Consider the following 22,617-nt stretch of genomic DNA (forward strand, 5'->3'; position numbering starts at 1 on the left):
ATGTTCTAAGCTAAGAAGGGATATATCTGGTTTGCAGTTGGCTCTGGGACGTTGAAGGGGTCGGGGGAGAAAGCTTACTCAGGAAACAGCAGAAATGTTACCACGTCTAAGTCTGGCTTTCAAAAGAAAAAGGATATTCTCAGAGACCAAAATCCTGGAGAGCCAGCCTTGGTAAAGCCCTACCTTTCTACTGCTAGGAACAATAATCTGGAACAGTAGCATCAAGTGGAAGTACAATAGAAACACCTGGCGAGTGTGACAAATGAACTCACCAGGCTCTGACCATAAAGATTCTAACACAAGTAGCTCACAAACCACACCCTTGGAAAAACTGACTTAGCCTCTATTCTAAGAGAAATGCTCTCACCTGGATTTCATTATGACCCAAAGGGGCACACACCTTTGTATCTGAGCTAGGGCAGGGTGGGGGGAGGGAAACCAGGAGGAGAAGGGTAGTGGCAGAACCCTATACACATTCCAAGGTGGCTATTCAATCAAAAGATATGGCATCAACCGAGATCCACTTAATCTCTGTCCTTGGGGTAGTCGGGCAAACCCAAAAAGCCAGAACTTGTTTGTAGCAAATGAGAAGCAACAGTGTTAGTTAGCAGCCATATTTGCAGTGAATTTAACAGTTAACAATCAAATGATTTGCCCTTGTAGAACTTCCTGTCAGGGGATACCTCAGAACCACACCCGTGAGAATCATTTTCCTAGCAGGGAAGGGGGCAGAGGGAGAGAGAGATGAAGCAGAGTCAAACAGCAGCCAGAAAGAGCAAGGTAGGAGTCCCTACCGCGCAGCTTCTGGACTCAAGGCACATCAGTGCGATGCTGTAACATACACAAACATGAGGACGGGAGAGTCAAAAACTGCTTCCTTAGACTGCACATCTTCAAGTCTCCTGCCACATCGTGCTCAGGGACTCCACTATGATGCAGCACTCTGCATCCCTAAACGAGGCATGGCAGGAGATTACAAAAGGGCAGAAAAGACAAGGTCATTGTGGATTTAGGGTTAAAGGAAAAAAGGGAAATAAAACTATTTTCTTAGTCCTTTGCTCCCTATGACTCTTGCCCTCCACCAAAGGAGCTGAGGAGCTGAGGAGCAAGCTAGAGAGAGAAAGGTATAAAGATGGCAGTGGAAGAAGGAGCAAGAAAGCAGCTGGGGAAAGCATCCGAAGCTGCAATGCTCTAAAGCCTGTTTTCTCCCACAGGCACCAAGAAGAGAACCTCACAGTCTCTAAAGAAGTGGACTTTCGGGCGCCTGGGTGGCTCAGTTGGTTTGAGCATCCAACTTCAGCTCAGGTCATGATCTCATAGTCCATGGGTTTAAGCCCCGCGTCAGGCTCTGTGCTGACAGCTCAGAGCCTGGAGTCTGCTTCAGATTCTGTGTCTCCTTCTCTCTCTGCCCCTTCCCCATTCAGTTTCTGTCTCACTCTCTCTCAAAATAAAAGACATTAAAAAAAATTGAAAAAAAAAGTGGACTTTCTACCACTAGTTACAAATAGCAAAGATAAAACCTGACATCACAAAAGACAAAGATTCTCTCCTTGACCAATTTTACTCAGGCTCCTCTGAACTACCTTCTCAACTAGAGCCCTGAGTTTTGGGCACTATGTTCATCTCTGCATTGTCCAATTCTGCCCCAAGAATCCTGCTAAGTCCCTTTAGCCAAAATTCCCCACCCTCAATAGGTGATTACTCTCAATATCTAATTGGGTTCCTCATCCTCCACCACCCCTAGCCCCACCCTGCTCCATGATGATAAATTCCCACTTTTCCTTGTTGGACTCAGAACCCAAGCTCTCTCCCCACTGCCAAACCCCAATGTTGGCCCCTACACCTATCACAATGGTTACGAATTAGGTGTGCCTTACTGTTCTCCAGAAAGTGTCATGAATAACATTTTAACACAAAGAAGCCAAAAGAGGTAAAACTCTGTCCAACTGCAAGCACACTGTACAGGCTCAAGCATTTAAAGGCAAAGACTCGGGTGCCTGGGTAGCTTAGTCGGTTGAGTATCTGACTTCAGCTCAGCTCATGATCTCACAGTTCATGGGTTCAAGCCCCGCAACAGACTCTGAACTGACAGCTCGGAGCCTGGAGCCTGTCTCAGATTCTGTGTCTCCCTCTCTTTCTGTCCCTCCACCATTTGTGCATGCTCTTTCTCTCAAAAATAAACAAACACTAAAAAAAATTTTTTAATAAAATAAAAGCAAAGACTCTAAAGCAATCAGTGAGAAACCTTCTTCAAATCAATGTCAATCAGGTATAGATTTAGGTATTTGACCTATGGAGGTATCAATTTATGTAAATTCTAGGAACAGAAAGATATTAGCTGGGCTTAAATTGAGCAAATGCAGTTTCCTAGAATATAAAATTAATATTTAATAAGCAGTTTAAATATAGTTATCCAAGAAAACTAGAGCAATCCAGTTTGGCTGCTATCAATATTTTTAGTGAATTCAGGTTAAAGGTGCTACTCCTGGCTGAACCCCAAGGCATGGCAGCTGAAGGGCAATGGTGGACTTCAACAATGGTAAACATTCACTCGCAGGTTCATGCAGCATCCAAAATACAGCACAGAGATGCTCAGAGGAACACTGAAGAGCAGGAGGGTACACGGAGCAGCCACAAGCTCCTGCGTAAGGTATGCAGCAACAGGTAACGGGGTGACCAAACTGTGTGTGCCGGAAGTGACTTCTTCATCCAAACCAACGTGTACAAACACTCTGTACCCAAGTAGAGAGGTGCCGGGGGAAGCGGGGAATGCAAGGAACCACGGTGCAGGATGGGGGAAATTCAATGAAAGAAATCAGAATGAAAACTGAAGTAGCAAAAGCACAAATCAATACTCTTACCATTCGGATACTTCAGAAAGCCTTCAAATCAAAACACAAAAGCAAACAAACAAAAGAACCGGCACCAGTCTGTATTAAAACTTTGGAAAACCAAAGTTTGGGAAAATACTGTGCGTGAGGGGAAAGGAGCAGCATCAGGCCCCAAGTCTGCAGGCAGCCAGCTCGGAGGTGGGCACAGCAGCAAGGAGACAGCGTGTTTCCACCTGAGCACATTCGATTACATTCCAGGACAGAGATCTTCAACACCATCACTTCTGCCCTCGGAATTCATTTCTCACTGAGTAATGAGGGTAAGAGATGAAAGGCTGTAGGTTTTTTACACTGAATTTTCAGTTTGTCAGGTTCTATCTACCATGTCAGATACCTGGGACCAATCTGTATCTTTCAGAGAGAGATGTCTCTATCGTAACAGAGTTCCAATGATTATGCTCTACCTGCTGTATTTACGGATACCTAATAGTAACATGGATAATAACATTTCCACTGTGGAAAACAGTACAGAAGCTCCTCAAAAAATTAAAAATAGAACTGCCATATGATCCAGTAGTTACACAACTGGGTTTTCACGAGAACAAAAACACTAATTCAAAAAGATACATGCACCCCTATGGTTGCTGCATTATTTACAATAGCCAAATTATGGAAGCAGCACAAGTGTCCATCCACAGATGAACAGATAAAGAAGATGTGATGTATGTATACACAGAAGAATATTATTCAGCCATAAGAGCATGAAAGTCTTGCCATTTGCAACAACATGGATGAAGGAACTAGAGAATATAATGTTAAGTGAAATAAGAGAAAGACAAATACCATATGATTTCACTGGAATTTAAGAAACAAAAGAAAAAAGAAAAAGAACAAAAACAACAACAATACAACTGACTCTTAATACAGAGAACAAAGTGGTGGTTGCCAGAGGAGAGGTAGATGCGGGGACGGGAGAAAGAGAGAACGGGGATTAAGGCTATACTTACCCTGATGAGCACTGAGCACTGTACAGAATTGATGAATCATTACATTGTGCACCTGAAACTACGTTAATTCTACTTGGATAAAAAACAGCAACAACATAGAGCCCAAATGCTGGTACAAACTGAAAGCAGCTTAACGGTTTTCAATTGGGCAGCTGACATTTTTCTGAACTCTGATGTTGCGAATGCAAGCACCTCCAGAGTAACTATAACTCGGTATGCCAACATGAGTGTCTAGACTGAAAGAATCACTCACTCCTCCAACAGAAGAGGGCTGGGCGGGGGTGGGGCAGGCAGTGAAGCCAAAAAGCTTTAACAGTGAGGCGGCCGCACCACAACGCACTCTGCAAAGGCGAGACAGAGCCTGGCCAGAATGGCAGGAAGGAACTCTGGATGTTTTCCTGAGGAAAATGCTGAGCTGTTAGTTTAATACACACTCAAAGGAATAGCAAAGGGCTGGGATAACTTCCTTCTCCACCGTAAGAAATAAGAAATAAATACAAGAAGCTGCTTTGAGTGATGTCAAGTCTCCCTCTTCTTAAAGTACAAACTGGTTTGATACTCCTGGCTGTCCCAGGGGCCAAAACTAGCAAACAGGGCATCCTGCCAGTTCTCCCATGCGGAACACAGTGTGCTCACTCACAGCAGCTGAGCTAAGAGGTGAAAAGGGAAGAGGGTCTGAGAAGAAGAGGGCGAACAGGACAGACTGCATCCCCGCCCAGAGAGACCAGCCTCCAGCTAGAGCCTGAGGGAGCAGATAGGCTGCAAAGGGAGCCCAGGGCGAGCAGCACATCAGCAGCCCTTCCGCAGAGATCCACCTACAGCTTCTGCAAGGCAGTGTTTCTAAAACAAGCCCCTCCAGCTGGAGAAGCAGATGCTAAAGGCAGCTCCATAAGAATAAGAATGTGGCTTTCTCCTAATTCCAGGCCACCTTCTGAAAGATAACTGCACAGAAAATCAAACAATCCTACTAGCCTCCCTAGTAACGATAAGGGAAAATGTCCTATAAATGGTAGAGCTACATGCTCTTCAGAAAGTCAAGTGTTGATGTATTCTGCCGATCCCTCATTTCCCAAATTATGAACAAGGAGTGAAAAGACAGACAGTGAGAATGAAATAAGCCATTATCCAACAAACATGTGAGTATCAACTATGTGCCAGGAAGCGAGCTAGCAATGGATGTGAAGAAATGAGGAACCCATCTGATGCAGAAAAAACAAACCAGAAAAACCCAGTAGGGAAGGGTGAGGCAGGAGTGGGGAAGAGAAAAAGCATTTTAAAAAGCAGACCTAGAAATTACAGGCATCCATTGTATGGGCTATCCAAAATCAGCAGAAGAGCAGAAGGAACCAAATCCTGGGACCAATATCTGAACACAAAGATGCAGCAGATGCCACATAAAGAGGAGATTTGCACTCGGTCTCACAAAGGACCCAATACAGTGAAACAAAGATAAAGGAGAGCATATCAACCGGCTTCTCTCTCTCTAGTCCTCCTCTGAGACAGCAAAGCGCCAGGGTGGCCACCACACAACAACGAACCAGGCAAAGAGGCATTTGCAGCCAAAACCAGACTGCTCTCGCACTAGATGGTGAAATGAAGGCCTATGAAATGTGAACAACCCATAAAGTGGCGGGGGCTTTTCAAAAAAGGGCTGAAATAAAAAGTGACATCAAAAATATGCCTAAGCAATAGACCTGTCATTTACCAGGGAAAAAAAGCAAGCATCTGTGTCCTTCAGCTTCCCCTTCTAGTCTCGGTTCTGAAAGGCCTCTTCCAAAGCACTGACATGAAATGATGATTCTTTCTCCATAATCTATCATCTGGTCTGAAATCCACCTTGTGACCACAACATACACCAACCAGGCATGATCAGAGATTTGGTTTCTAAAATTATCAACACCTTCCTAATAAAAATAACTTCCCAGATCCATAGCACCTGTAAGACATGAGGACCTAAAATGTTTGGTTTTTGAATTGACTCAAATTTTCCAAGTAAAAACCTAATTAGCCCACCAAGGAATGAAACCTACAGCCCTGGCCTGCAGAAGTGGAAAGCACTGATGACTGCACTAAACTTGCCTTGAATATAAATGTTATGCAGGGGGGAAAAAAGGGTAATTTATCTAAACACAGTGTAGGTAGTTCTGCAATCAGTATCTCATAAATAAAAAGAGAAAGATGAAGGGAAAGCTCTCTAATTGATTTTAAAATTAGTTCCAAGCAAAGAAATAATCTGACAACCAACAAGGTCGACAACAGTAAAAAATATATATATAGCCTTTGGGGAAAAAGTGCACCTAAAAACTCCAATGAATCAAGACACCTGGACTGCTATGAAGCAAAGGTATCTGGGAAAGCCTGAATAAGGGTAGAGGTGTTAAAAGAAAGTTATTTGGGGACCAACTTCAAAATCACTTAAAATTCTGAGATCAGCCCCTCTGGTGGACTGAACCCAATCCGCTAATGGAATACCAGTTATGAGGAAAACCAGTACTGAGAAAGGGGCAGGGCTAGGCAATCCAACTGCATCAACTAGGCTGAAACCTGGGAGTGAGAAAGAGGAAGTGCCTACAGAAAAGGAAGCCATGTGTGACCTGGCCATCAAAACAAGAAATCCAAGGGGCACCTGGGAGGCTCAGTTGGTTAAGTGTCCAACTTTAGCTCAGGTGATGATCTCACGGTTCATGCGTTCGAGCCCCACATCAGGGTCTGCACTGTTAGCTCAGAGCCTGGAGCCTGCTTCTGTGTGGGTGTGTGTGCATGCGTGTGCACGTCTGCCCCTCCCCCACTTGTACACGGGCACACAATCCAATTAGGAAGGAGGGAAAAAAACAGGAGTGCACACACTCCTTCCCAGGACAGGATCTTTTAATACCAGGACATGCTGCCTCAAGTTGGAATGACTAGAGGCAACAGTCAAGGAGATTACCAATGCCTCAGCATATATTCTGATGTAAACATTTACTAAATGCCTACTGCATTCACGGCACTCTACAAGATTCTGAAAGAGAGGGGTATGAAGCTAAAAAACGATTTCCACTCCAACTCACAGTGCAGTTTAGGCTTCCTAACAAAAAGTGGGCTGGACATAAATAACAGTACAGGGTGAGAGAGAGGAGGGAAAGACTATGTGTATGGAAATCTCTGGACTAAAGGAGCTTTCAAGAACCAGGGTAAGAAAGACAGTTACCTCAGCACAGCAGCTATGGTAAATGGTCACAGGACAGTAAATATGATGGTGCTGTCAACTCTGGAAACAACAGAGAATTACTGCAGCTCACAGGACTGAAAAGAGGCAAGAAATATGAACACACTAGCACTCGGAAGATTTAGATAAATTGAAAATATAGAACTGTGTAATAGTGATGATTAAATGGAGAGAGAAGAAAGAGGAAGATGGATTGAAAGAGGTAAATGCACATGTTTCAGGGAAGAATTAAACACCAGGCCCCATGAGATTGTTAAAATCCTACAAAACTTATCGGAAGGGGATCAGCAAAATCATGAGAAAGGGGATGCATTAACTAAAGGAAACAAAAGAAAATATAATTAGTAATATGGAGAAGAAGGTAAATCAAAGGGCAATTGCTGTCTTTTCCCAGTTATAATTCACTCAACGATCAGTGGAACGTACATTTTAAGGAACCCTGCTATCTACCCAGATACCAAATGTCCTGACCTCAAGAAGAGTCAGGCTTGCCCCCAGTGCCCTCCCCAGCAGCAGAACAGGAATTAATCTTTCAAAAATGACAGAGTGCGTACATCCTGAATCTTAAATAGATGAGCTAAGACCCACCCACAGTCTCCAAATGGTAATTTTTTTCAATCCTCTAACAAAGGAGGTTTCCAGTGTTCTTCTCAAAAATGCCCAGATCAAACAAATCGGAAACTGGTACAGAATGCCTCTGCCAGCGCTCTGACATATTCTACGTCTTTTGATCACATTGCTGCAGTCCCCAAGTCTCTCCATTGGAAACCGGTGAAATGCTATATCCATTTCAAAGAGCTTTTGCTTTTCTCCAAGGTCCTTAATGCCAAGCTGGAGTCCCACTCTAATTTGCTATTTGCCTTATGCTCCCAGTCCCAGGCGCAAGATCACAGTCAGTGGGTTTATTGGTTTGCCCTGGCTTCACTAAGGGACTGCGGCCCCATAGCTCTCTGCTGGTATGCATCTCGGTGGCAGCAGTGTCTGCTTTAGGGTCCAGAGGGACCAGTCATCTTGCTTTCAGAAATCTCAACTGAAGGGAATAGGTGGAGAACCGCTTTTAATCGTGTCTAAATGGCAAAGTACCCTGGGGCCCTGTACAATGAACGAATGGAGTTATTAGCACCCGAAACTGCCCTGCCTCTGAGAAAACGCCCTTAGGAATCCCAGGGCATCACTAACAGGCCTACCTGGAGCTCGTCAACCATGACTGCCTACAGAGGAGACCCCGTGGAGTCAGGCCTGGGAAACAAACACCCTCAAAAAAGGCAACAAGGACACTGAGAGATTAGGCAGATTACAGCTTTATCAAAACTGATCCTCTGGTGCCCACGACTAAATATTTAGAAGCCTGCTGTGGAAGAACATTTATGTGGCAAGTTCCACAGGGAGGAGGCTGAAAGACAGGGTGATGGAATCAAATACAAGCTGAAAGCATAGGGTTGCGAGGTCAAGGGAAAAGGCTCCACCTTCAGGTTTACACACTTCCCAGAGGCCCAAGCTGAAGGGGTGTGTGTATGCACGTGTGCACACGCACATGTATGAGCCAGGGAAGGAGAGAGGGAGAGGGGTTGGGGGAAAGAGCGAGGCTCTTTGGACAGGAGTTTGAGGAAAAAAGCCTTGCAACTGAAAGCAAACTTTCCATACTTAACACCCGGGCACTGGGTAAATTACATACCTTTTTCAAGGTAAATTCCAGTTCTGTATCTTTGCCCTACCACAGTACTGCACAGGCCAAACCAACAATTCCAAGGAGGAATAAGTCAGCCCCTTCATCAGATGCCTGAGGGGTATCTTTTATCATCAACACTCCAAATGTGACACAAAGTCATGGCAGCCCTGGGCACCAGGAGCACTGTTTTCCAATGTCAGATCAAAGTCAAATGCTCTCTGGAAGTCTTGAGATTACACAATGTGTTGTGTCCTCTAAAGCAATAGCTCAGAAAACCCAGTCTTTCTCCAACACTTAGCACTTGTCTCTGTGAGGCAAACAACGGCATAAAACAAACTCCAGTATACCTTTAGAGAAACACTGATACACATTTAGGTCCTCAGGAACACCACACATCAGTATCCAAAATGGCGCTCAGCCTGAAGGAGTTAAGATCACCAAAGAGTTGACACTGGATTCACCCTGAATAATCCAGAAGCATCAATGCCAGAGAAACAGAATCAACAGCATCAGACATCTATCCAACTATAGTCCTTGAGGGAACTATTACACATCCTCCTTTTAACTCTCCTGCCAAGCTTTCTAACAACAAATCCAGTTTTAACCAAACTCTGGAAATAATGGCTACCCCTGAATTCCTGGATATTACTGGAAAGCAGCTGCTTAGGATGAAAATGATTCCTTTGATCATGCTGTTTTGTCCAGAGCTATCCTCTGGCTGCATCACAAAGTAACCAAAAAAGGGGGAGTGGAAGTATACAGTTAGCCTTGGGCAAAACCTCCTTGCCTTTATGTATAATTTAAGAGAAATGAACTTGTCTCTGTGTTCAAAAAAGGAAAATCCAATTTGCCCTACTATCCCCACAATGTACAGATATCTCGGAAGATCTATATTAAGTTGATGACAGATTATTAGAGTTTTTAGGGTTTGGGAAGATAAGCATTAAAAGAATCTCCCTTCCCTAACTTGAAAGGCAAACCCCAGTAGATCATCATCTGGGAGCTTGTAGGGAGGCCTAGCCCCCAGCAGGTAACACTGCCCGCCATCTGCCTGCCCTTGAGGAAAGTCATGCTAACATTTTCCCTTCCCTATTCACCTACTCCTCTAGGTCCTTAACCTGCACCTTCTCCCACTCTACTCTAATACCATACAACAGGCTCCAATACCATAAACTATAAGATTATCTTTTTCTTCATTTCAAAGTCAATGATCTCCAGAAAGTTTCCCCCAAATGAGGCAGAAGGCAATCTAAGTGTCTCATTTGAGGCCCTCAGCAGTCCATCCGTCATCTCCCAACAATCCGGAAGCACAACTGCAACTACAAAACCATTCCAATTCCCAAACACACCAACATTTTCACTGGAGACTCTAATCAGCCCTGTTCTAACTAGGACAGCCATATATTCTTGTGCACAAGGGCACTGACCAAGGAGACAGAGGCTGAATAGGAGCTGAAATGCAACCGCCATTCTGCTTGCCAAGCCATGTGCCCTGACAAGAGGCTGCCTGGAAGAAGGGGCACCCCTCTCTAATTTGCACAAAGGTACCACATGGGTTAACAGAAGTCCCAGCCCCAACATCTATGCCTTGAGTATTTGACTGGATTCCCATTGTAGCTACAAGAACAGATGGTATACAGTAAGGAATATTAAAAACCAAAGACTCCAAGGAGATGCCTGCTTTCCAAGTCATTACATACAGGTAGTTATGGCCTCACTGGGGTCGGCAGGTGATTTATATTCCTACACCCACATCATAAATCTCTGATACTTTAAGGTAAACAAGAATTCTGGGGCATTCTTTAAGTAGAAAGACAAAAACTCTGAATCCTCCTGTATAGAGATTGCTAGAGCAACATACACAAGTTCCTATTCAGCACTCCATTTGCCCACAGGGCCATGGTCAACTGGGGCTTAGGAAAAGAAAGCACCAGAACCCCTTCCTGCCGATGAGTTTTCATCTAGCATGATCTTCCCTTATATATGCAAATTAGTTTCATGTTTTGTAAATGTAAGCCACCAACGCAGGAGTACTCAAATCCAAACATGCCATTCCCTAGCTTAAAATTCTGCACACAAAAATATAAAAGTATGGCACACGTTTTCAGCATGTGGCCCCTCCTAACACCCAAACCCATTTCTTACTACTCCCCAGCATTAACTACCCTCTTTCCAGTCATACAAAATACCCCATAGTCTCTGAGTACCCTTAGATGCTGATGGGACACGTGTGATCTGGTCCTGCCTACACTTTGTACCACAGGCACCATACCCCTCATGTACTATCCACGGTGCCCATCATTCCCTCTGCTGTTTCTGTCAGAGACTATTTTCTCCCCACATTGTACCTAGCTCAGTCCTAGTCACCCCTGAGGCTTTATGTATCACTTCCTCCAAGAAGCCTTCCCAGATTATATATTCTTAAAATTCTAAACTCTTCTTTCATATCATTTCATATAAATGGAACTATTTGTGTATCTCCCCTACTAGGTTTTAAATTAAAGCTCCATGAGAGTAATTCCATGAAAGTTTATTCCCTGCTGCATTCCCATAGCATCTGCTGCAAAGCGGATACCTGGTAAATACTTATCAATGACATTCATTTGCATTTCTCAATCTATGCTGTCCATTCTAAGAAGCCTCTACCATCAGGTGGCTATTGAGCTCTAGAAATACACTAAAACAAATTGAAAGGTGTTCCAAGTATAAAACATACCCCAGATTTCAAAGACTTACTAAAAAATCAAATTAAGTAAAATATCTCATTAACTGTTTCCATTCATTAAATGTTGAAATGATACTGTTTTGGATATATCAGGTAAAATATAAAATGCATTAAAATTGATGGTTTTAATATAGCTACTCGATAATTTTAAATAACAAATACAGTTCATTTGTGTGGCTTGCATTATAGATCTAGGGAGCAGTGTTGGTCTAAATGCCATTTCTTCCATCCACTAACTTCTCATCTGTGAGCACTCAAGAGAGGTACCCTAGTTGCTCCTGGGGAGACTCCCAAGGGCCCACCACAACTGGGTTCTGCACAGTACCCTCCACCAATGTACTCAAAGTACATTATGTTAACTTATTTCTTATGTGGCTGCCTCATTAAAAATCTCTCAAAGGAATTTAATGAAGAAATAAGAAAAAGCATTCGTCACTTCATCTAAGCCGTATATTGTAGACTCTTATAGCTAAGCCTACTTCGACTTTCTTAAAATGGAGTAAGATCTCTGGAGTGAACAGAAGTTAAAAATAAAATAAAATAAAAAGTAAGAGATAACCTTCCTTGCTAAAGAACAAGGAATTCTATAAACCAGACCCTGCCTAAATTAGGGAATAAATTCCCCAAAATTTCCCGTTATCCAGTAGGCTAAGGGAAAAATGCATCCATTACCCCCTGACGAGTTTCAAAGGATCCTGGAAAAACTAAAAATTCTCAGTAGAAGTTCCTACTCCTGAACACCTGGTATTACCCTACCTGAGCTATAACATCCCCACCCTCCCAAAACCTGCTTGAAATTCAGCTACATAGTCTACATTAACATAATGCTTTGGCCAATGATGCAGGCACAAAAATTAACGTTCAAGAATTTCAAAGTTGTGGTTGCTGTGGGAACCTTAATTCCAACTGCATGGCACAGATGCGAATGGCGGAGTACTCCCAATACTGATAAAACTGGAGATGTCTATTTACTCTGTGCAATGAGGCACAGCTACAGTTACTGAGAGAACCTTATTTTCGCATTTCTAGGCTTTCACGCATTTAAATTCTCAACCTTACCACAATATCATTTGCCGGATTAAACTGCCTCCTCTGTGGGGCGACTAAAAGAGAGAATGAACTGATTGGCCAGACATTCAAAGAACCCCTCCTGTATATGTTTCTTACGCACAATCAGATTCAAAAGACAATCATGATATTTTTATTTTACTCTTATGGGCTGTCTGTAAACTCTCATGCAAATGAACACAGGGCATGAATTTCAACTTGTAAATGCATCAAGACACGGGTACGTGCTAAACATCAGAAAAGCAAATTTCTCTTTAGGACTACAAAAGGGATAAATTAAAGCACAGAGCACTAATGTAAACCATGCTGTGTTTCATTTCTGAAAACGGTCCAAACACCTGCCTGTGGCACCAGCTCTCACAGTGGACCCAGTTCTATAACCAGTTACACGCTGTAGTTTTATCAGAGGGCAAAAATAAAAGTTGGAAAGTGGTCTGTAAAAACAAGATACCAGCAAACAAGTAATTCAAGAAAAACTTCAACCCGTCTCCAACCTCTCACAGCTCGTAACAATGGAAAGAAAATGACCAGAAAATGTACAACAGAACTGCCTGTAGACTACCAACTCTTAATAGTTTTCTTCCTAAGTATTTCTCAAAACTGATATGCCCCAATCATATGCACTGATCAAGCAAGCACCTTGCTGCCAAAAGATCCAACAGCGCAAGACAGTGTAACTACTAATTTCAGTTACAACTCGCAACAGATGAAGCAGGTGAACCCAGAGAATATATATACCAAGTTTCATTTCTTCCTGGTGGGGGGAGAGTAACATACAGAACTTTCAAATCATACACAGACCTTCTCCTCTCCTTATTCTCAGAGAAGTAAAATCTTGTTAACAAAACTTAAGCCGGCTCTAATTCCTGTCAGGCCCCTTAGGGAGGAATGCCAGCAACAACCACCCAAAACAAAGCAGATCAGTGAATATGGTTCAGGAGACACTGACTGCAGATATTAGGAAATAGTACTTAGGAGAATTAAAATATTGTCTTTTAGGATTCGCACACATAGGTACCAGATTTAAGTATTCTCCAGCTCCTTCCCTTTGGCTTTTGAAAAGAGCTCCGCTGCTTCCCCATTCTCACCTGTGTGTTCTCCCCTTCTAGCCTTGGTGGTCGGATGCTGGACAGGTGGATGGTCTTATAGTCACCAGAGTTCAGCTTCACGACAATGGCATCTGCATTCAGCACTTGCATCACCTGTTGGCAAAAGGCAAAAATGTTCAAACCTGCTTCAATGGCCCCAATCTCATAGCACACATGCTATGGAGAAAGACCCACCATAGTCATAAGGAGAAAAGTCAGATCAACAGCCATCTGGGGTATTTCAATATCATCCTTCACGGTGCAACAATGTTGGAGAGAACAGTGCTATAATTATTAGTCCCCAAAGACCTTATTATGATTTCTCTGTAAGACAGAATCTCTATCATTCCCAAGGGTGGTATTTTTTTTTTAATCTTTTGCCCTGACCAAGATGACTGGAAATTTAGTCACCACATGTTATTCATGATTTTCCTTGAAACAGGTTCTCAACTAAAATCAAGGGGCGCCTGGGTGGCTCAGTCAGTTGAACATCTGACTTCGGCTCAGGTCATGATCTCACAGTTTGTGGGTTCGAGCCCCACGTCAGGCTCTGTGCTAACAGCTAGCTCAGAGCCTGGAGCCTGATTCAGAGTCTGTGCCTCTCTCTCTCTCTGACCCTTCCCTGATCACACTGTCTCTCTCTGTCTCTCAAAAACAAATAAAAAACATTAAAAAAAAAGTTTAAACTAAAATCAAAATCCCTCACTCAATGTGAATCTAGGAAAAGAAGCAAGGGCTGGATTAGAAGATACCAGAACTAGGTAAGAACCAAAACAGGATGCCCCAAAAGAGAGCAGAAAAATCAAAGGCAAGTGAAGAGCAGAAAGAATTGTCATCACAGCATGGTAAGAGAGAGGCTTAGCTGTTCATCTCACGGCAGAAATAGTAAATTGCTAAGATATTACTTCAACTACTCTGAAAGCCAACTTTTCAGAGCACTGCTATGAGCAACTTTGTTTTAGACACCAGTATCAGGAACACTGGAGCCCACTCTCAGCTAAAGAAGATTAACATCCACTCTTGGGTAACTTACAGAGGTATCTACTCAAAGGGCAAAAGTACAAATATTCCTCTTTGGAGGTTATTAGAACATTCCACCAAGGTGTACAGAATAAAATCACATTGAAACTAGCCTAGGACCACATCAGGGTTATAACTAGAACCCATAATTCAGCCAGCGGTCTACAATTCACCTGATTATATTCAGAGCCTGCTGTTAGAAAGCTGTTTGTGTTTTTCTACATTTTGTGTGGTTTTTTTTTTCTTAAGCCAGTAATACTGTTCTACAAGGTAGCTATTGACTACATATCACTGTCACCATGCACTTTGTCTGCAGAATCAAAACCAACTCTTCCAGGCTTCAATCAGGGCCCCATCAGGAGCCAACAGGCAGCTGAACAAACTACAGGGTCAGCTGCCACAGTGAGGGCAGACTCACAAAATTTCCTTCCTCTTTCAAGCGAGAAACAAAAGGAGCTAGACTAGCCTCTGCTATGGTGAAATCACACCGATAAGTACCCTAAAAGAGCCCTCACTATTCCCTGGAAAGCTTCAAATCTTTTAAAACAGAATACACCCATTTGCTTGCAGACCCGCCCCCCCCCCCGGGAAAAAAATGGCTATTCCAAAGAACCAGCCAATCACATACCAGAAAGCATAAAGACTGATTTAACGAACAATCTGAACCCAGTGAGAAATTATACAGGAAATAGCAAGAAAAAAAGCACCATCAGACAGAATGAATGAAAAAAAGAAAGATGACAGTTGGAATCAAGCTGTAGTCCATGGAAGGCTGACTATGACTGGCAGATGGAAAGGCATCCCCAGGTTTTACCACCATAAGTAATGAGAAGCAAGTGTAGGGAAAAACAGGCCAGTGATATGAAGAGTAATGACAGGTCTGAGAAACAACAGTATAGACTAGGAGAGAGAATATTTTTAATTTTCAAATACGTATGATTAACTTGCAAACCTCAACACAACAAAATCCAGTCTAAAATAGCCGTAGCTATTGTGTTTAACTTTCTTGATAGATCTTAGAATCACAAAAGCTAAACACTAAAACCCAGACAGCCAGAACCCAAAACTCAGCTGGCCAGAAAAAATTAGTCAAGTCCCAGGCAATCAAAAGCATGATTTGTGGTCACATGAGGACCACAAGGTCAGGGCTGGTTACCTGTGTATGGGTGGTACCAACACCTATGGGACCCTCAAAATCAAAGAGCCCCTTACACCAGCCCAATCCTGTAGAACTTAAATAACAGCCCAGAAGGTATAACCAAAAACACAGATTCGCTAACAGAAAGAAAAAGCCACCTTCCCATTGCCATCTAGACATTAATGCCTAGCAAAAATGTCCATCACAATGGAATCTTTCTCCCACTCCCTAAAGACACCATTAGCGGCTTGGACAACTCAACAAAAGAGACCGCAGCTAATGATTTCTCTATTCTTCAAAATCCCACATTTGGGTAAAAGGAGAAGTATCATAAAATGGGTGATAAAACATTTATGAGCCAAAGAATCAACAATACATGCTATTCTGCTATCCTACCTTCAAACCAAAGGAAAAAAAAAATTCCACAAAGCCACACCAAGCAAAGTAGCTAGTATAGCAAATCAACACTGCTCCTCCCTCAAAAGTACAGGACCACCATCTCTAATGCACACACCTCACAATATTTGCTAAATCTCAACGATGGACAGAGCTACACATTCCTCCCGCCCCAAAACTATTATTAAATTATCACGTGCCGAAAGCATAAGGAATCCCATTATCAAGACATGAGAAATATCTAGACATTCTCCACTCCCTAGTCATGCTCAGAGAGGAATAAAACCAGGAAAAGCATCGTACTGCTCACACCTTCACCCAGATTACAGAATGTGAAGATCTAAGCGTACCCCTGTGACAAGTTACTGGTATTCATCACCCCTTATAATGTGTTAGCAGCAGCAAATGGATTCTTAGAGCTGTAAATTTCAGGCCTCAGCTACAGCCTCTCTGCTCAGCATCTCCCTGATTAGAAACCTCCTCTTCAGGAACTGCACGCTCTGATGCTGGCAACTGAACGAGGCCCAGCTTTCGGATGAAGAGGTATGTGGTGAGTGCATGTGTGTGAGGCTTATGACTTTTTATTCCTCTTTAAATTGTGTCATTACTGTCCAGAGAACAAGCAGCTTCTGAGCAGAGACATGGAAGAAGCAATAAAATAGTGGTTATAGTCACGTACTGTGCAATAAGTAAAATGCAGAGTGGATTACTGTTCAAAGCCTGCTCATCAGCACTGTTGCAGACCGCATTTATAACCGTGATATTTCTTATGGTGCTTTTCACCTGGATAAGTCCATGAATGCCCACATCGCTCACTCTCTCCACAAGCCAACGGACCCTAAATCACTCCACCCCTATATGCACCTACCATACCATTCACTCCTGGAGATAACCTAAGGGAGAGGCGCAGAAGTCTGCACAACAAAGTCACTAGCTGCACTCGAAACACTAAACCTAAACCTAGTGTCTCCATGTCTTGCAGCCCAACTGTAAAAGGAAAATATGAGTGGCTTAATGATGATGATTGTAGGCTAAGGGTTGCCACAAGTCAAGAGAACTGCAGAGTTCTGTCAGGGGCAAGCGACATCCATTCCCATCTCTGGCCTGCTGCCACACTCCCCATCTGCAAAGCCTGTCCACCTTGCTCACTGGGAGGCCAAGAGACTACTGTTGAGCTTCCTAAACCCCTGCAGCATATATAAAACGAGCAAAAAGAGCCAAAAACAGTGTCCTGAGCTACAGAGATCCTCAGAATAGCTCCCCAGACACAACTACCAATACTCCCAACGCTGCCTAAATTATCAGTGCTGGACAAAAATAAAAGGACCATCAGCACACATATGGCTTCTATAGGTGCCACCAAGGAGTCCCCTTGATGGGGCCACTGGGAATGGGACACCAAACCTGAAATCATGATACCTGATGCTTCTCCTGCTCCCTACGCCTGTATGCTAGGTCTCTTCTCCCCAAAGCTAATCGTGGAAACACAACTGACACAGTACCAGAAGCAGCTGAAAAGGGAGTACACGACAACCATTACAGCCGTGGCCTGAAGCCACCCGCTAGAAGGGTACAGCTGCCACCCTGTGCCCTTGACAAAATACTAAGCACAACAATGTCTTGATACAAATAATTCCAAGCACCTGAGCATGAGCAAGCAGACTAGTCAATAGTAAGTAAGGAAACCAGGCATCAAACAGATTCCAACAGATGGGGCACCCTTCAACAAGGCCGACCAGCACTCCTCAAAACTGTCACGGTCATCAAAAGCAAAAGAAGTCCAGGGCGCCTGGTTGGCTCAGTGGGTTAAGCATGCAACTGCAACTCGGGTCATGATCTCAGTTTGGGAGTTTGAGCCCCACATCGGGCTCTGTGCTGCCAGTGCCGAGTCTGGAGCCTGCTTCAGGCTCTCGGCTCCCCTCCCCCTCAAATAAACAAGTATTAAAAAGAAGAAAAGAAAAGAAAAGAAGCAAAGAAAGTCTGAGAGACTGCCATGTCCAAAAGGAGCCTAACAAGACATGACAACTAAATTTAATGTGCCACGACAGAGGAGATTCTGGAAAAGAAAAACAGATTAAAGAAAAACTAAGAAAATCTGACTAAAGTACAGACCTCAGTTGATAATAACATACCAATACCGGTACACTAATTATAATAACTGCACCAGAACTCCTGTCAGGGAGCAGAGAAAACTGGGAGGAGGGCAGGGGTCATGTGGGAACTCTATACCATCTGCTCAATTTTTCTGTGAATCTAAAACTTGTTCTAAAATTTTTTTAATGTTTATTTATTTTTGAGAAACAGAGAGAGACAGCGTGAGCAAGGGAGGGTCAGAGAGAAAGGGAGATACAGAATCTGAATCAGGCTCCAGGCTCTGGGCATGCTGTCAGCACAGAGCCCAATGCAGGGCTCAAACCCACAAACTGTGATGTCATGACCTGAGCAGAAGCAGGAAGCTTAACCAACTGAGCCACCCAGGTGCCCCTAAAACTTGTTCTAAAAAATAAAATCTCAATTGAAAAAGCCAGGTAAGTGTTTTTTACAAATCTTTCCTAATTCAATTTTTATATTCTTATCAGCAAATCAGTTTACTAATACAAGCTACAAACCACGTCTTGATCTCTTCTTGGTGCAGAAGTCACCTTCCAAAACACATCCCCAGCACTTCCTCTTCACCTGAAAGCCCTATGGCCAAAGCCCAGGAGATAGCTAGTATTTTTAAATTCTCTCCAAATTACCAAATGCAAATGTAACAGAAGAGTCTAAATAATGCCAAACATTAAAAGGTGTCTTTGCTTAAAAACCATCTCTGAGAAACAGGATAGTGAACTCCATTCGGAGCTAGGACTAGAAGCGCAGCAGAAAGTTATCAGGGCCAGTCCTAGAGTCCACTGTGTGCATCCATGCGTAGCTTCAACCTGATCTCCAAAACTCCACACGGCCACAGGTCCAGACAGTTAACTACTTAGGGTAATCTCCGAGATGGAGCCCTAGGGTAAGCGCCTTGAAAGGAGGAACCACTTCTGGTTCTTCTGCACCTTCTCCAAGCAGAAGGGCTCTAAGCAATCACTTGGTACACAGAACTGAGCAAGAGTCCTCTAACCAAACAGGGCAGTGAGAAGACTCCACCTCCTGAAGACATGCTGTCACTCCTCAGCCCTCCCACCATCCTTGAGTGGTATTCAGGTCTATAAAATCTGCAAGGCCCAAGAATCCAGCAGCAGGGACAGGGAAGCCAAGCCACGTGCTCAGGGGACCATATGGCTACAAACAGCACAGATCAGCTAAAACGCCACAGGGAAGGCAGGCAGGAAACTGGCAAGCCACGACAGGCACAAAAGTCTCAAGCAGGCTCAGCTAATCGCTGTGAAGTGAACATGCTTCTCTGCTAACCTGGAGAGACAAGGAGAGCCCTCCCTTGCATTTTCCTTCCTTAAAAAGCAAAACTGTTTAAACAGAGGATGGAACACATTCTTTCAGTACACGACGTGTATCAAGACAATACTTTGTTGAGTTTCAAGTTTCTCAGAAGTGAGACTTTTGGCCAATACATCTCATCTACAGCATCAGTTCCCGAAATCACCTATAGGGCCTGAGAGGCACCCAGTTCAAGAATTCAGAGGTTACCTTTTTCTGGCTTTTCAGGCTATTTAATGGTTCTCTATACAATTAACTTCTAGGAGACAGGGTAGGCGACTGCGAAAGAGAGCCACTATTTGTTCAGTGTCGTAACCCGCACTCAGGGTCGCGTTACTATGGAGTGATAATCCTTGCCTGAGGCAGACAGAAAACTTGGCGGCCCCGACAGTTCAGGGCTTACAGTCACATGAGCCTCAGAGTAGTATTCTTTAGCAAAAACTTGTAGGACTGTCAGACTGTGAAGTCCCAGGGCACCTCAGGAACACCTCTAGGTTTTCTTGAAAAAGTAGCATGGTATTAACAGACTTTTTATATCAGGTATATGACTACAAAACAGTTGGATTATAGGTTACAGACAGAAATGAAGATCATTTTTTTCCTTTTGGATATAAGGTGGTATCCTGTGCTCTACAACAGAGAATAGCAAACTATGGCCCAAGGGCCATCTAGCCCACTGCCTACTGTTGTACATAAAGTTTTACTAGAACACAGTCATGCCCATTCACTTACGCATTGTCTACAGCCTCTTTTCCCGCTATGGTAGCAGAATCGATTAGTTGCAACAGAGACTATGTGGTTCACCAAATGTAAAACATTTACTATGTGGTCCTTAAAGAAAAAATTGGTCAACCTATGTTCTACAACCTATTAGAAAATGAATACACATAGGGCAACACACGGTTAACATTCCTAGAAAACTGTTTGGCAAATATGCTGCAAAACATTCTTATGGAAATAACTGCCATTTACATAGAGATTTATTCCATTTTCTGAATAATGGAAAAATTATACACCATATGAATATCGACCTATTGGGGACTGGTTACATAAATTTTGCAGACTCACAATGGAACATTATGAACAAACTAATGCAAGCTCAAACATTTACTTTGGCACCCTCCCTAAATACCTTTAAACAAAAATAAAGGGATTTTGTTGTTGTTGTTGGCCCTAAGTCCAATAGGACAAATATAATGGGAGAAAAGAATATGGCAACAAAACACTGGAAGCTAGAAAGCAGATGGATGAGTGGTAACAGACTCCACAGATTCACAAAAGCTAAATCCTAGGCCAGTGATAAGAAAACATAATAGCCAACCTGATGTATACTGCAGACTTCCCCCCACCCACCAAGACAAAGAAATTGTCAAATCAGGAATCTCAAGTAGAGATAAAAATGTGGCCAAAACCTAGGCTTGGTTTATGTAAGAAGCACCTGGATTTTAAGATACATACCACAAATCCCATATATAAGGTCACTACTTTTAACCCAGTGTTTGAGACCTCATTCTTAAATAAGAAAGGATAACAAAGATCACTGAGTATCTAAGGAAAGCCTCTAATATGAAAAATAAGAGACCAAAATAACTGGAGAGAATCAAAAACAACGTGGAAAATACGAACTATGCAAGGAAATTTTTCCAAAAATTATAATTAATTCCTCAGAAAGCTAATAGGTGATATTTTATCCTTCAAACAAGTGATATTACTATTAAAAAATAACAAGAGAAGATAGACACATAAATCAACAGAATGGAAAAAAGAGCCTAAAAATAAATCCATGCTTATATGATTAATCTGTAACAAAAAAGAAAATACAATAGAGAAAAGATGATCTCTTCAGTAAATGGTGTTGGAAAAACTGGTCAGCTTCACACAAAAAAATGAAATTGAACCACTTCCTTACACTACACATAAAAATAAACTCAAAATAGATTAAAGACCTAAATGGAAGACCTAAACTTATCTTAAAAAAAAAAAAAAAAAACACAAGAGGTCATCTCTTGGACATCAACCTTAGCCATATTTTTCCGTGGCTCTGTCTCCTGAGGCAAGGGAAACAAAAGCAAAAGAAACTACTGGGACTATATCAAGCTGAAAAGCTTTTGCAGAGCAAAGGAAATCATCAAGAAAATGAAAAGGCGAACTACTGAGTAAGAGAAGGTATTTGCAAATGAAATATCTGATAAGGGATTAATATCCAAAATATATAAAGAACTCCATAGAATTCAACACCAAAAAATAATACAATTTAAAAATGGGCAGAAGACTTGAACAGCATTCCTCACAAAGAAGACATACAGATGGCCAACAGATGCATGAAAAGATGCTCAACATCACTCATCACCAATCAGAACTACAATGAGATATTACCTCACATCTGTCAGAATGGCTAGTAACAAAAAAACAAGAAATTACACGTTGGTGAAGATGCAGAGGAAAGGGAACCCTCCTGCATTAGTGGTAGGAATGTATATTGGTGCAATCATAGTGAAAAACAGTATGGAGGGTCCTCAAAAAAAATCAAAAATAGAAATTCCATACAACCCAGTAACTCCTTCTCTGGCTATTTACTCAAAGAAAATAAAACCACTAATTTGAAAAGATATATGGACCCCTACTTATTGCAGCTTTCTAACAGCCAAGATATAGAAGCAACCTAAGGCCCACTGATAAATGAATGGATAAGGACATTGATATATACATACATACATATACATATATAAGTAATATATTACATATAGGATATGGAATATTACTGCACCATAAAAAGGGGTGAAATCTTGCCATTCACAACACTGATGAAGCTAGAGGGTATCATGATAAGTGAAATAGTTAGGAAAAGACAAATACAATATGATTTTGCTTACACATGGAATCTAAAGAAACAAAAACCCACAAGTGAACAAGCAAACAAAACGGAAATAGACTCATAAATACAAAGAACAAATTGGTGGTTGTCAGAGGGGTGGGGAGTAAGTGAAATGGTGAAGGCAAAACAGGTGAAAAGGATTAAGAGGTACAAACTTGAGATTATAAAATAATAA

At 42.5% G+C, this 22,617-nt stretch overlaps 1 protein-coding gene across 1 annotated transcript in view; it reads right to left on the bottom strand.

The window, feature by feature from the left end:
• Nucleotides 1-22,617, bottom strand: part of SND1 (staphylococcal nuclease and tudor domain containing 1) — a 413,215-nt gene that overhangs the window by 340,288 nt on the left and 50,310 nt on the right. The window contains exon 10 of the mRNA XM_029923894.1: nt 13,597-13,710. Coding sequence (XP_029779754.1) covers nt 13,597-13,710 — 114 coding nt within the window. The remainder of the gene's footprint in view (nt 1-13,596; nt 13,711-22,617) is intronic.

Source organism: Suricata suricatta, chromosome 2 (genome assembly GCF_006229205.1).
Source record: "Suricata suricatta isolate VVHF042 chromosome 2, meerkat_22Aug2017_6uvM2_HiC, whole genome shotgun sequence".
Taxonomy (NCBI): Eukaryota; Metazoa; Chordata; class Mammalia; order Carnivora; family Herpestidae; genus Suricata; species Suricata suricatta.